This window comes from Natator depressus, chromosome 6 (genome assembly GCF_965152275.1).
Source record: "Natator depressus isolate rNatDep1 chromosome 6, rNatDep2.hap1, whole genome shotgun sequence".
In the NCBI taxonomy this organism is placed as follows: domain Eukaryota; kingdom Metazoa; phylum Chordata; order Testudines; family Cheloniidae; genus Natator; species Natator depressus.
The window spans coordinates 61,786,618-61,801,343 of NC_134239.1; the positions used below are offsets into that span (position 1 = coordinate 61,786,618).

At 42.3% G+C, this 14,726-nt stretch overlaps 1 protein-coding gene across 13 annotated transcripts in view; it reads left to right on the forward strand.

Moving 5' to 3' along the window:
• Positions 1 to 14,726, forward strand: part of GPHN (gephyrin) — a 579,614-nt gene that overhangs the window by 234,423 nt on the left and 330,465 nt on the right. For all 13 annotated transcript variants that reach the window (XM_074955494.1, XM_074955495.1, XM_074955482.1 and 10 more), the window contains exon 3: positions 12,652 to 12,709. In XM_074955494.1, the coding sequence (XP_074811595.1) occupies positions 12,652 to 12,709 (58 nt within the window). The remainder of the gene's footprint in view (positions 1 to 12,651; positions 12,710 to 14,726) is intronic.

Consider the following 14,726-nt stretch of genomic DNA (forward strand, 5'->3'; position numbering starts at 1 on the left):
AAGAACACAGTCCCTGGACCCAATTTTTATAGGTCTCTGGTTCAGTACAAGTCTATTGAAGTTGCTTCATCATGCTGAATTTACAATTGAGATGACCATCAATCAGCTCAATCAGCAGGTGGTACATCCATGACGGCTCCATGCTGGCTAGGTGTTACCTTCTTGTTCTTCCTTGATGCATTTTGGGTGGATTCCGGTTCGCCCTCCGGGGGTCATCCAGTTATCTCCACTTTGCATATTCTTTGGCCCATGGATATCAAGGTTGAAATTCTTAGGATTAAGCTGGCACCATTTACTAACCAATTATTTCCCTCCTGCAGGCTCTCAATTCCATGCACTCATCATTCATTCTTTTACTTAACAACACAATCTATGACTCTTGATTCATTTAACAAGTTTTATCCCACTATCTATTTTTCCATCTTTGGATACCAAGATTTACATAGACATGACAAGGGGCCCCCGCGGGGGAAGAGTATTAGGGTGTTGTTTTAAAGAACAGCATTGTTTCCTCAGAGTTCTTATCACTTTCCAGCACAGACTCTTTATCCTGTACCGGCCTGAAATAATTAGCACTTTGGCCTTGCATTTGTTACAGAGTGACATTCAACAGCATGGAACTGATGTTCATACCTTTTTACAATACCTATATACTCTTTTGTCTATCTTTATTTCTACTACTACATAATTATAATTCTATCATACCTATATAACTGTGAGGGCGACCCAACACAACAACATCTCCATGTTGGCTGCATATCTCCCCAAACATTACCGCGGACACCCTGAGCAGGACTTTTTCACACAAGCATGAATAGGGGCTAGATATGAGAGTGCTCCAACCCATATTCCATCAATGGGGTCACCCTGCTATAGACCTTTTTGCCACTCAGTGCAATACCCGTCGCCCTCAGTTTTTCTCCAGAGTGGGCCTGGGACGCAGCTCACTAAGGGATGCATTTCTCATAACCTGGAATGCCCCACTTCTCTGTGCTTTCCCTCCTTTTCCTCTTCTGTTCAGAGTCTTACACAAGATACATGAAAACCGTGCTCGGATTATACTAATAACCCCAACATGGCCATGACAAGTCTGATACACTTACCTGCTTCGCATGACACTATGCTGGCCTATCAACCTTGATCCAACATCATGGCTCTTCTCACAAGACATGCGGCACATTCGCCACCCCAATCTGCAACTGCTCCACCTGAAAGTGTGGCTCCTTCATGGCTCCGGGGTCTGGAAATAGCTTGTTCAGAGTCAGTAAGACTGATACTAATAAATAGCAGGCACAACACTACCAGGTGACCCTATGTGCATAAGTGGACCAGATTCCACCTTTAGTTTGTTGCAAGGCAGGTCAACACGGCTCATGCCCCATTGACTTTCATACTGGACTATCTCCTTCAGCTGAAACAGAATGGATTAGCTAATAGTTCTCTGTGCATACACCTGGCTACAATTACTGCATTCCACTTCTCAGTGGAAGGATACTCAGTTTTCGTACACCCTCTAGTTAAGCATTTTTTAAAGGGTGTTCAAAATCTATACCCATGCATACATTTCCCTATTCCGCCCTGGAACCCTAACCTAGTTCTCCGCTCTTTGACTAGACCTCTGTTCGAACCAATGGCAACATGTTCACATCTCCTTCTAGCAATGAAAATGGCCTTTCTCATAGCCATCACATTGGCGCAACGTGTGGGAGAAATCTCAGCCCTTATGGCATACCCACCGTATATGGTGTTTTATAGAGACAAAGTAACTCTTCGTCCACAGCCTAAATTTTTGCCAAAAGTTATAACATCTTTCCATCTGAATCAACCCATAAATCTCCCCTCCCTTTTTCCCAAACCGCACAAAAATCAACAGGAAGTGGCTCTCCACACCTTAGACATGTATTATCATTCTGTTGGGATAGAACCAAGCCATTTCGAAAATCTCTGCATCTCTTTATATCCACCGCCAAATGGTCTAAGGGTATGGCTTTATCAAAACAATGCCTCTCTAAATGGATCTCACAGTGCATGTATCTAGCTTATGAACTTCACAATAAACAACCACCCACCTCTATCAGGACACACTCCACACAAGCTCTTTCCACCTCCATTGCATTCTTCAATAATGTTCCCATCATAGATGTATGTAAGGCTGCCACCTGGGCATCCTCAGTTACATTCGCCCAACACTATGCCATCATGCAAGATTCCTCCACGGATACCGTCCTTGGATGTAAGGTCCCGTCCTCAGTCAGACCAGCAACTCTGAAGCCCCAACCTTTCAGCTAGGGGCACTGCTTTGTAGTCACCTACAGTGGAGCCCCCATCGGGACACCACTCGAAGAAGGAGAGGATTACTCACCTTGTGCAGTAAGTGAGGTTCTTTTGAGATCTGTGTCCCCATGGGTGCTCCAGTACCCGCTCTCGTTCCCACAGCTTCAGAGCGTAACATGAAGCTCTGTGGTAGAGCAGGAACTGAGGGCAGTCGGACCACATAGCGCTATATTGTACGTCCTGTGCACAGTGCGAAGGAGGGGAGCTGCGCATGTGCAGTCCGATGGGCAGTGCTATTGAAGATCTCTGACTCCAGACACAAAGGTGCTGCACCAAAATGGTGCACCCATGGGGGACACATCTCGAAGAACCTCGGTTACTGCACAAGGTGAGTAACCCTTTCATAAGGAGAACTCTGCTCTGGTATCACCCATATGTAGGAAAACCACTCTCAGGCCTATACAGAAGTGGGGTTTCCCTTAGCCAGATAGAGGTGTCTTTTATCTTAGTGCAGTTTGGGTCCTCCCTGATCCATGTGCTTAAAGGGTCATTGCAGGAATACATGAAAGAGTTATTCCTAGTCCTGGTGCTGCCAAATTCAGGGCAGCAAAGGTGACCTGCCCCCTATACATTGTTATTTGCATTAGGAGGAGGGCAATGGGCCTCCTTGACATCTTTACCAAGGACGCAGGATTAGGGAGGGAGCAGCCCCTTACCCCAAAGTTGGGAAGGGTTGGCCATCAGCCTCCCCCCACCACTGCAGAAGATGTCAAAGACGTATAATGGACAGGTTTCTAGGGTTAGAGGAAACTAAATGGAGTTGGTGGTGTCTCTATGACCTCTCCCTATGGGAGGAAGGAAGAGCAGGATATCAAACGCTCCTTTCCCCTTCTGAAGGGAGGGAGAACATCACTTTTCAGTACTTTTAAGCTATTCCATTTTGAAATTTTGGGAAAACACCTATCTCTTCTGTTTTTAACTTTTTTTTCTTTTTCCCTTAGAAAAGTGGGGAATCTTTTACTTTTAACTTTCTCTTTAAGTGAGAGAAAGTAATATTGGCATTTTTTTCCGGTTGGAAAACTGTCAGAAAGTGAGGGGGAACCCATTTTCACACTTTGTTACTGTTTTACCATGATCAAAAGTTGAAAAACAGTAGGAAGGTGGGAGAAAATATAGGTTTTTCCTCACTTTCTTAATTTTCAGTTGCTTTCAAAGGAAAACCATTTTTTTCAACAGGAAACTTTTGAATTATGATTTTTCCCATGAAAATTCATGAGGGAAAAATCATATTTTCTAGCTAACTCTATCTGCTATTGTCAGCAACAGACAGGAACTGATAAAACATGAACTTCAAATCATTTGATTTCTTAACCTACTTTAGATCCCCAAATGTTCATGTGGACTCAAAATTAGAAAAAAAAATTGTCATATCCCTAATTATTATAGTCATCTTAGAGTGAAGCTAAGGGACAGATCCTTGGCATCTGATACATCCTGCAACTGAAAATGGATGCAATGCTGCCTTACCCCAGGGCAGCTGCTCATTCCCTTTGCATAGGGAAATTCCGGCTTGGCATATAGCCATCTATATGAGCTCTATACCAACCTCTCTACCGTCCAACATTCAGGCGGCATGGCCAAAACAATTTACTATGATAATTCCTGGAAGGTTTAACAGCTACTAGGTGGCCTTTACAAGATTGCATAAATTAAATCAGGCTGAGTCTGCTTTAATCTATGCCCCCAGGATTGGGGAAGAGCACAGTTTCCTTTCTTTAGGGTACCTTTGCTGCCTAACCCCCTTCAGTCCTGTGTTGTATGTGGTTCAGCTAGACTTGAAGATTTGGCTAAGGAAGTTTGCCTAAGGTTGCACAAGCCAGTGTTAGAGTTGGAAATAAAGCCTAAGAATGCTGATTCCCAGTCCTCTGATTTGTTTACAAGCACATGTTCATTCTCCAATAACATTTCAGGTCTTTAATAGCCTGCATAGTTTATTAATACATCAAAAGAGAGAGTTCCCTTTTGGTAAATAGCATGAATGTAATTGTAAAATAGGTCTGGAAAAACATGAGCAGAGTGATTTTTTTTTTTTTTAAATAAAAGAGGAAAGCACAATTTCACTGATGACATGTAGCTTTCTGATAGCAGTGAAAGCCTTAGCATCATTTAGACAGCATGATCTGCCTGAGAAAAGATTAATGTTAATTAAAGTGGCATCTGAAAACTTCTGCAAATGACAGCAGCCAAGCTGGATGCAGTTATTTTAACACTACATTGCATTCAGCATTACTCATTTATTAAGGTTTAACAGATGAATCAATAGCTCAGCTTCTCATGACACTCCCTAAACATAGAACTGCATAAAAGGACATATTTGGTCAGAGCTAAGATTATGAAAGCAAAACAACACTGCCTCAGTCCAAGGCCACCTAAGAAGTTTAAAAATGCATATGTATTTCATAGAAGAATAAATGTATTTCTAAATGATATTTGAAAAGGATGATAATGACAGGGAAAACCCATCACAATTCTAACTTGCAAACTACACAGAAAAGAATTTGATGTATACAAAGAGATCCTGACATGTTTTGGCTTATTTTCAGAATATTAGTGTTTTAAAAAATATAAATACACTGCCAGACAGAGGTTGTGCTGGCAGTGTCAGTAGAAGGTACTTCAGAGAAATCTTAAAATCATATATTTCAGTTTCCCTCAGATCAGATGCACAGATTCTTGGGCTGACGTGCAGTCTTGGTTTGCTTTTCATGTTCTTCAGACATGCTGTTTTCTTATCACTAATCTTGACATGTTAATCATCCTCATCTATGCGTGTGACATTGTGTAGCCCTCTTCCCCCCCCCCCAATTCTCACATGGTGGGGCTGTCTGTTTGGGACAGCTAAACTGACACCAATAAAAGTGAACAATTTCAGTTCTGCTTTAACGTGCTGTTCGGAGCACTTATCAGATCAGAATAGACAGGTTTTGTCTTTTGTGTGAAGTGCACAGCAATTTTAATGATTGGTTCTGCCCATTTGCAGCAAAGTCAGCGTGGTCACAGATTTGTGTACTGCGTTTTGCCCAGTACTGAATCATACTCTATGTGAAAGTGGACTCAAGAAAGGGCGAGTAGCTAGTGATACTGTTTTAATTTTCTGTATATGTGAATTTTACCCTGATGAAAGGTGCCAAGTAGACACTCCTGGAAACCAAAATCCTTTCTGTATTTGTGTAACAGATACATTACAGTACAGTAAAAGAGTAAATCCCTCCACTATTCTCCACCCCCCAATGTGACTTACTGAAGACCTGGAGAAAGTCACCTCCAGGAAAGGCAGACTATGAAAGGCCTTGAAAGTAAATACAAGCAGTTTATGTTTGATGCAGTAGAGAAAGGGGACCCAGTGGAGGGATTAAAATAGAGGGGTTATGGTTGAAGCAACAGACCAGGAAAATTATCTTTGCAGCACCATTCTGAATAGAAAAGAGCAGAGCAAGTTTGTATTTGGCACAGAGAGAAAGATGTTGCACTATCCAAGAGGTGTGACAGAGTGTTAGCTGTGTGGATGGATAGGAAAGGTCATATCTTAGAGATGTTTTGCAGAAAGAATTGGTAATGTTTAGCTATCGCCTGCATGTGAAGACCTAGAGAGAGAGGTCTGAGTCAAAGATGATGCCCAGTTGAGAGGCCTAGGTGGTGGTGATATGATCAAGAAAGAAGGTACCAGGAAGGGTTGAGGAGGGAACATTAGAAGCTCTGTTTTGGGCATGTTTAGCTTGAGTTGGCAGATAGACATGCATGAGGAAATGCTTTCTTTCTCTCCTTTTTCTTCTTTCCTTTTTTCTCTTTTTTCTTACATAGTACTCTATGAATCTTTTCATGTTTCTCCCCTTTCCTTCTCTAACTGCATCCATTTTGTTTCTGTGTGTTTTGCTTTTTCTTCCTTTCCCCCAATTATTTCAGGAGAAGGACAGATTTTGAGTTCTTTTACTCTAAGTTGTGTAAGAATAATTTGGCTCCCTGGGACATTGGTGTTTCATTATATGATTTGATTCCATAATGGTTGTAGGTGTAAGCATATCAATTGTATTGCTTTGCTATTATATTTGTCCCATAGAATTCTAAATCATAATTGTTTTCCATCAAGCCTCACTGATATAGATGAATGGGGGAGCAGTACATAAGGTGGAGCATTTTGAACTGAATGAGGTGCAGAATAGCTTGACTTCTGTGGCTGAGCTGCAAGTCGTTTATAGGATCAAGTATCTTTGTTTGTTTGTGATGCTGGGGTTCTTCTTCCGACTTAATTTAAAACTGTTTAATTGTGGTGTCAGGTAGGTCGAGCCAAGGATGGCACTGTGGGATTGGGAAATAAATTGGCTTGTGATAGTGTATGCCAGGTGTGGGCAAACTACAGCCCGCAGGATTGCCAGCCCCGTGGTGCAGTGGGGCTAAGACAAAGGTTCCCTGCCTGCCCTGGCCCCGTGCTGCTAATGGAAGCCTGTGGGACCGGGAGGGGGGAGCGTTGCAGGCACCACCCCAGCTCCGCAGCTCCCATTGGCAGGGAACGGGGAACCACGCCCAATGGGAGCTTCAGGGGAGGTACCCGCAGGCAAAGGCAGCGCACGGAGCCCTCTGCCCCTGTGGTGCCGGCGGCTTCCAGGAGCAGCACGGGGCCAGGGCAGGCAGAGAGTCTGCCTTAGCCCCACTGCCACCCTGGAGCTGCTCAAGGTAAGTGGTGCCTGGCTGGAGCCCGCACCCTAAGCCCCTGCTGCACCCCGCACCCCTCTTGCACCCCAACCCACCCTGCCCTGAGCCTCCTCCTGCACTCTGCATCCCTCCCTGCACCCCAGCCCCCTGCCCTGAGCCGTACTCTGTGCTCCTGTACTCTACATTCCTCCTGCACCCCAATCCCCTGCCCCGAGCCCCCTCCCTGCACCCCAACCCCCAGCTGCACCCCGCACCCCTCCCTGCACCCCAAACCCCTGCCCTGAGCCCCCTCCCGCACTCTGCATACCCTCCTGCACCCCTCCTGCATGCCAAACCCCTGTCCTGAGCCCTCTTCCACACTCCACACCCCTTCCTGCACCCCAGCCCCCTGCCCTGAGCCCCTCCTGCACTCCGCACCCCAACCCCCTGCCCTGAGCCCCCTCCTGTACCCCAATCCTTTGCCCTGAGCCCCTTCCTGCACACCGCACCCCCTCCCACACCCTGCACTCCCTCCCACACACCAACCCCCTACCCCAGCCCTACATTCATGACTCTGCATGCATGAAAGTGCTCTGTTGTCAAGGACACTGTTTTAATATATATGTATATTAAGCAAAATGATCCCCTTCACTCTTCCCAGTTTTGCCCTTTTTTTGGTTCATTGTGACATATCTGCGCCTTGGCAGGCTCCAAGCTCTAAGAGGAAGTGCTTTATGTTGATAATTGAAGGCATTGATATGTTTGTGATTCAGTCAATCCATCCATTATAATGGCACTGGAAAAAATGAAAACCAGTCCAGAACTCTGAACTTAGCAAGGTCCAAGTATGATAATTATCTAAAAGGAAGAACACCGTAAAAGCGTGTGAGGTTTCATTTTGTTTAATATGAATAATGTTGTCCATGATCAGTCTCATGATTCAGTATTTTTTCCTGAGGTAACTAATTGACAGTAATTGCTATCGTCATCCTAACTTTGGATCACTGTCACCTTTCACATTTGGTCTGTCTTGCATTTAATTTTCCTATCACATATAGCCCAAGATAAAATGATTAGCCCTTGACACATATAGGTTTGATTAACACAGATCAGTCCTTTGGAAAATGGATTAAATCTACAGGGTCTGTAAAGTTTTCATTGCACAGGAAGAAAACTAAACCAGTTTAGCAGTGAAACCACTCTCATATCTAGTTGAGAAATTCCACATTTTCTCTCTGGGAACCATTTCAGATACACCAGTCAGAATTATGATAAAAACTACTCATCCTTGTTCTCTGTCAGTCAGTCTCCACCACACTATGTGGTTCCAGGCACACACTTACAGTCCAGTTGCAAAACTGCACCACACAAATCAAAATATTTCTATTTAAAACATGTTACATTCATTAACATAAAAGTGGTAGAGTTTAATTCATCCACCTGAGTCTACTGATTCAATTATTCTGAGTTATTTATTGACTTGATCTGGGAGAATGGTGAAGGAAAGTTTCAGGGCTGGAATCTCTGGTCTGCTAAGGCCACTTTGTTTCAGGGGGTGGATAGTGAAGATTTCACCCTGTGCAGAGGAACTTTCCACTCATGTAAATCTCACAGTAGTGGCTCTGTTTCCTCCTCTTCCCATCACCACTGGTGTAAGGAGAAGGAGGGGGGATATATTGGGAGGTTCCAGGGATAGGGCATGGGTAGGACATGGAGAGGAGGGAGCATGGCAGAATGGAGCTCTGCTACACCTCACCTCAACTGGCATAAAGTCCCTCATGGACTTTACTCCAAGTAACATTAGGGCATTTTGTGTGCAGCTCTAACTTATACCAAGGCAGAGTTGTTCTTAATCATGTGGCAGCCAACTCCCTGCAACTTTCCCTCAACTATATTTGAGCAAAGCTCAGGCATAGTGGAGAATCAGAGCCCTCGGTGTACTGTATTGTCATTGGCAAAAATCAGACACAATTCACCACCAGTGAAGCTCTGCTGATGATAGCAATGGTGGAAGCTGCAGCATAGACAGGGCTGATGCATTTCTACAACTATCCTTGTATCTACCTTGCAAAATAAGACCTCCAGCAGCGAGTCTCAGAGCCTAGGTAAACTGACTTGGGATCCTGTTACGGAACTAAAAATAATAGTGTAGATGTTCCCACTCGGGCTGGAGCCCAAGCTCTGAAACCCTCCCCACTCACTGGGTTTCAGAGCCCAGGCTCCAGCTTGAGCCCAAATGTCTACACTGCTATTTTTAGCCCCTCAATGCAAGGCCCATGAGCCCAAATTGGTTGTTCTAGGCTCTGAGACTCACTGCCATGGGGCTTTTTCTTCTTTTTCTTTTCTTTTTTTTTTTTTTTTTTTTTTTTTTTTTTTTTTTTTTTGCAGTGTAGACATACCCTGTGTCATCTAACTGCTCATAAGTTAAATACCACGATGGTGAAAATTCCTGTGTCCTGTCTATGCCTCAGTATCCACTGTTGCTACCATCAGTGAACGTGCACCGGTGGTCAATTATAGGGATAATTTTTCCTACTGTAGACATAGCCTACATCTTTTTCACAAAGCAGTTTCACTCCACATGCAACATATCAGTTTTAAAGGTGACCTGCTTGTAGAGAGATGTATAAGCCAGAACACATAAGCCAAATCTTGTTTGGTTTAAAAAAATTTTTTTTATTAAAAAAGCAAAATGTATAATAAATTAAAGCTGTATTTCATTATATTCTAACTGGATGTATATCTTTCTAGCTGAAAGAAAAAAACCATCCCTGCCAAGTAAGAGAGTGAGAATTTAACTGTATAAATATTTGATAATTCTCCAGTGCTTTGTCATTAAATTTTTTTCTAAATGGGTTTCACTTCTGTAGGACCTGCAAAATAATTAGTTCTGTTCTGCAGCAGAGCCAGCAGGGCGAATATTAATTAATTATATTCCCAGAGCTGTACTGTCATTATCAGTGATAGTGCTTCATGATATGAACAGAACCATGGTAGCATGTCCTTGGGGGAGAATATCAGTGCCTGTAAAATAGACACCTAATCCTGCAAATGCATACTACCAACCGCAGTACTTATTATTGAGAGTCTTAGTCCCCTTGCTTCAACAGGAGCAGTAAATGACAGTAAGGTCTTGCAGTATACAGTCTTAAAATACACATCCTTTACAAAGGCTACTCGAGGGGTTTTGGGTAGGGAGAGCCATAGAATACACACAGTTGGCCAGCTGTTTAACAAAGAAACTTTTCTAATTTATTTAGAAACTAAAGCTATAACTGGCTCGCTCTCCCCTTGTACCAGTACCTTCTACTTAGGCATGATGTTTCTCAACTTTTTAAAAAAGTATCTTTTATACAGAATGATATTTTTAATAGAAGCTTTGATTAAGAAACACACAAGTTAAAACCAACATATTAATCTTTGCAGACAACTTTCTTTTTTTAAAAAAATAGTCAATGCATGATATGGTGGGAAAGAATTAGGATAGGCAAATAATGCCAGAGGAATGGGCTTTGATCTGGAAATGAGGACCATCAACCTTAGTTTGTAGTATAATATAATAAAATAAAATTTCTTTAAGATATTTTTTCAGTGGTACCTCACACCAGTCTAGTTAAAAAATAGAGACTGAATGAGGATAAATATTGGAGAAATTGTGTTGATAAAAAGATTTTATGCATATGTGGTGGACATGTTTTAAAAAAATACCACAACAATTACGTACCTAACAAAATAAAGGACAAATAGATACTCAGGTCTTCGGTTACCATTTATTCAATACTCAAAATATCTTCTTCTGAAAAACAGCACACCTGTACATTTTTTTTGAATATTAACATTTGATAGATACCCCTGATTTGATAAATATGTGTAGAGTCAATAGTTTCATTCCGTTTAATAAAATAACCAAAAACAACATGTGCCAGGTGGTATAAAGAGGGTTACTCTGTAATATTGGAAGGCCCTGCTAAATAGAGAAATGTTATGATTATATAACTGTATGATATTTCTCTAAACAAAATGATAAGTTCAGTCTTTTAATTATTCATTTTTTCATTTTTAATATTTACATGGCAATGACTTGTATATCTAGTAAAACTTCACAAATAAGTTGTTATATAAAAAATCACAGAATCATTAAGGAGATGAAATTTAATTTCCAATTTTCTAAGTGGAGATTTCAAACTCTGGAGGATTTTTAAAAATGTGAACTATTAAAAAAACATAACTATGTGACCATGGAATTTAAATGAAATTAATTTCTATAACGCCTTTACTGCTGAATTGTATGCTAGGTATGTGGATCAAAATGAATCTCTACTGCCGCGTTACATATTTGGTAATATACATCAACATGGAAGTGCCATCATCGAACAATGCTACCTTAGGAGTGTATGGCTGAGGGGCTTTTTTTTGCGGCATGTTCAATATTTGTTTGCTATTTCAAATCTAACTCAAGAGTTGTAGCAGCCAGAAGTTTTTACCTTCTGTAGGCTTTACAATCCAATAGTTCTTGATGGTCTATGAGAAATGAGTAGTTCTGTTTGTCTCTTTCTTCCACAATTATCGCTGCACTTTCTTCCATGTTGGTCCCTGTATATGGAATGCCCTTCCGGAGTTGGTCCATAAAGCCGCTACCCTCTCTCTTTGTATAGGATACCATCCAAAGTCCAAGTCTTTCCAATGGTTGACTTCTACTGAAGATCCATGTCTTCCACAATACCTATAAGAAACTTACTAATTAGTAAGGCTCCGTGTTTGTCATAGAGGTCACGGATTCCATGACTTTCCATGACTTCTGCAGCAGCCGGTGCGCCTAGCCAAGGGACCGCCTGAGCGGCTCAGGCAGCCCCTGGGCCAGTCACACTGGCTGCTGCTGGGGCAGTCTCAAGCCCCTCCACCCCCCAGCAGCAGGAGTTTCGGTGTGGGGAGGCTCAGGACTGGGGATTCGGGTGCGGGGCAGTGCTTACGTGGGGGCAGGGGCTCCCCAGAAGGATGACAGGATCTCCCCTCCCTCAGCTCCTAGCTCCACGTGTTGCCTCTGCCTACAGACACCGCCCCGCCACTCCCATTGGCCGCAGTTCCCAGCCAATAGAAGCTGCAGAACGGGGGTTTGGGGTGGAGCAGAGGCAGCACATGGAGCTAGGAGTTGGAGGTTGCAGGTGCCCCTCAGCCCCCCCCCCCCCCCCCCCCCCGAGCACCCATGGCATGTCCCGTCCCTTCCCAGCTGTCCCCTTTTCCCCCATGTTTTAGTCTGGGGTATATAGTAAAAGTCATGGACAGGTCACGAGCCGTGAATTTTTGTTTACTGCCCATGACCTGTCCATGACTTTTGCTAAAATTATCCGTGACTAAAACATAGCCTTAGATCTTCTACTTGTCCATTCTGTTTAGCTATTTTTATCCCCCAAAGCATCTGCTCCATGATGATGTGCACTTCCCTTTGCTGAATAACTGCATATTCCTATTGATCTTATCTCTCAGGCTGGCCAAGCACATCTTGCTTCTGATGCTCATTTTAACTACTTAAAGGTTTTTATTTGGTTAATGAAAGAAACATTTTCTGAACTGCTCAAATACCAAGTTAACACTCAAAACTAATATACTAAGAAATAACAGTGACAACATGAACAACATTCCATGCTTTGTGATACTGGTTATGAGAATATTTTCTTCTCCCAATTTCAGGTTGGGTGGGACTATATCTGCATACAAGATAGTACCAGACGAAATTGAAGAAATCAAGGTACAGTATTACTACTGTCTTTCAACACTGGAAAGTGGACAGTGTTTTGCTGGGGAGCATTCTTAAGGTGTTACATGAAAAAGCCCTCCTCCCTTCTTTTGTGCTTTGGAATGCACAGAGTGTGTATGGCCTTCTCTTAATACCCCACCTGATAAATACTGGAAATGGTAAAAAAATAATTTTAGATATTGAATAGATGACCTGACTACCATCTGGAGCAGTCTCTAAAATTAAAAACAGCATGCAAATAAAAATGAATTTTTGTCCTTTTTATACATTTTAAAGTCCTTTTTTGTCACTGAGCATGACAGATTATATTTGCTATTTGCTATATTCATCTAGCTATAGCTTCACAGGGCAAAAACAAGGTTTTAATCAGCCTGACAGAATCTAAAAGACTCAATAAGGCTTTTCCCTTCTAATTTCTGACTTGGTACCTTTATTTAAACTGATTGGGGTATTTTATTGTACAACAGTTTTAATCAGGCTTTATAGTTTGTGGCCAGAATTTTAAAACATGACTGCCTAAAGTTAGGTTCCTAAATCCCTATTTAGGCACCTTAATAGAACTGATCTGATTTTGAAAGGTGCTGAGCACTTTCAGCTCTCATTGACTTTAGCAGGATGTGTTGATGCTGAGCAATAGCACCTGTATAATTCACGCCATTTATGTTTACAGATTCTGGAGCCTAACTTTTGACATCTGACTCTGAAAATGTTGGCTTAATTTTTTTAACTTTTTAGAAATATGTAGGCTTGGAAGGATTAGATTTTTATCAGTAAATGTTGGTAAGCATTGATTTCAATGTACACACCCAAACAAACAAAAAAAAAATTTCCATTGCTAATCAAAATTTACAGATTGGAAAGGTGAGAAAAATGCAGCTTGAGAACTTATTAGAGTTTGATTTAAGGATATTTCTTTTGTATATTTTGTATAACTTGACATGTGATGTTGACAGTTTGTGTTTTAATGGTTATAAAGCTTTAATTTTGAATCTTGACATCTACTGCCATCAAATTATTGTCTGACCCCCCCATTTTTTCCTGCAACTGTGAAAATTTAAATTGCTAAAAAAAGTTGAAAACCTATAATTTTGCAAAACTATGAAAATGTAAATAAATAAAAATCTTTAAAAATGGTTAAAAATTATTTAAAAAATGAATTCTGTCAAGCCTAGAAACATATAAACTTTTTTATTTTCTTTTGGCGATCAAAAGCCTATCCAGCTCAAGACATATTGTCCTTTTATCCTTCCATCAGAGCTCTGCTGCTCTAAGGCCAGGTAAACAGACATCCACCCCTCCCCTTGTAAAGCCCTGGGAACTTTGAAAATCCCCTTCCTGTTTTCTTGGCAAGTGCCAGGTGACATCTGGCCAGGTGACGATGCCTGCTCCACGGAGCAAAGAGTCCCCAGTTTACAGCAATGCTGAGCTATTGGAGCTGATCAGTGTTTGGGGAGAGGAGGCTGTGCAGGGACCCAGGATGCCCGGCAATCACCTCCCCTCCCCCTGCCCCCTTCCCACAAGACCTATCGTCAAAATGGAGAGGGCTGCACTGTGAGATAGCTATACTCAGTGAGCTGGTCTCATCGGTGATGGAAGTGCTGCAAATGTAAACGCCCTCTGATGCCTGTGAAAGTGAGTGAGTACACACACCAGCGCTTTTCTTTCACTGGTTCACTATCACCATTGAAACTGACAGCAGAAAAACTCTGCAAGTGTAGACATAGCCAGAGTGTTCTTGCAGTAAAGAGAGGGAGTTTATTCTGTCTGAAGTCCTCCTGTAAAAGGAGACAGAGAACAGAGGGTAATGGGAGGAGAAAACAGGAGAAAGAAGAGAGGATGAACAGAAAACCAGAAATGATTAAACATACAAAGGGTTTTGATGGTTCTCAGGGTACCTGGGTCTGTGACACCCCTTGTTACCCCTGCCTCCAGCATGAGGAAGTCCTGCTTGAGGTAACTGGATGTAGGTTCCCTAAAACCACCAGCTTTTCAGCCACTCAAGCAGTCT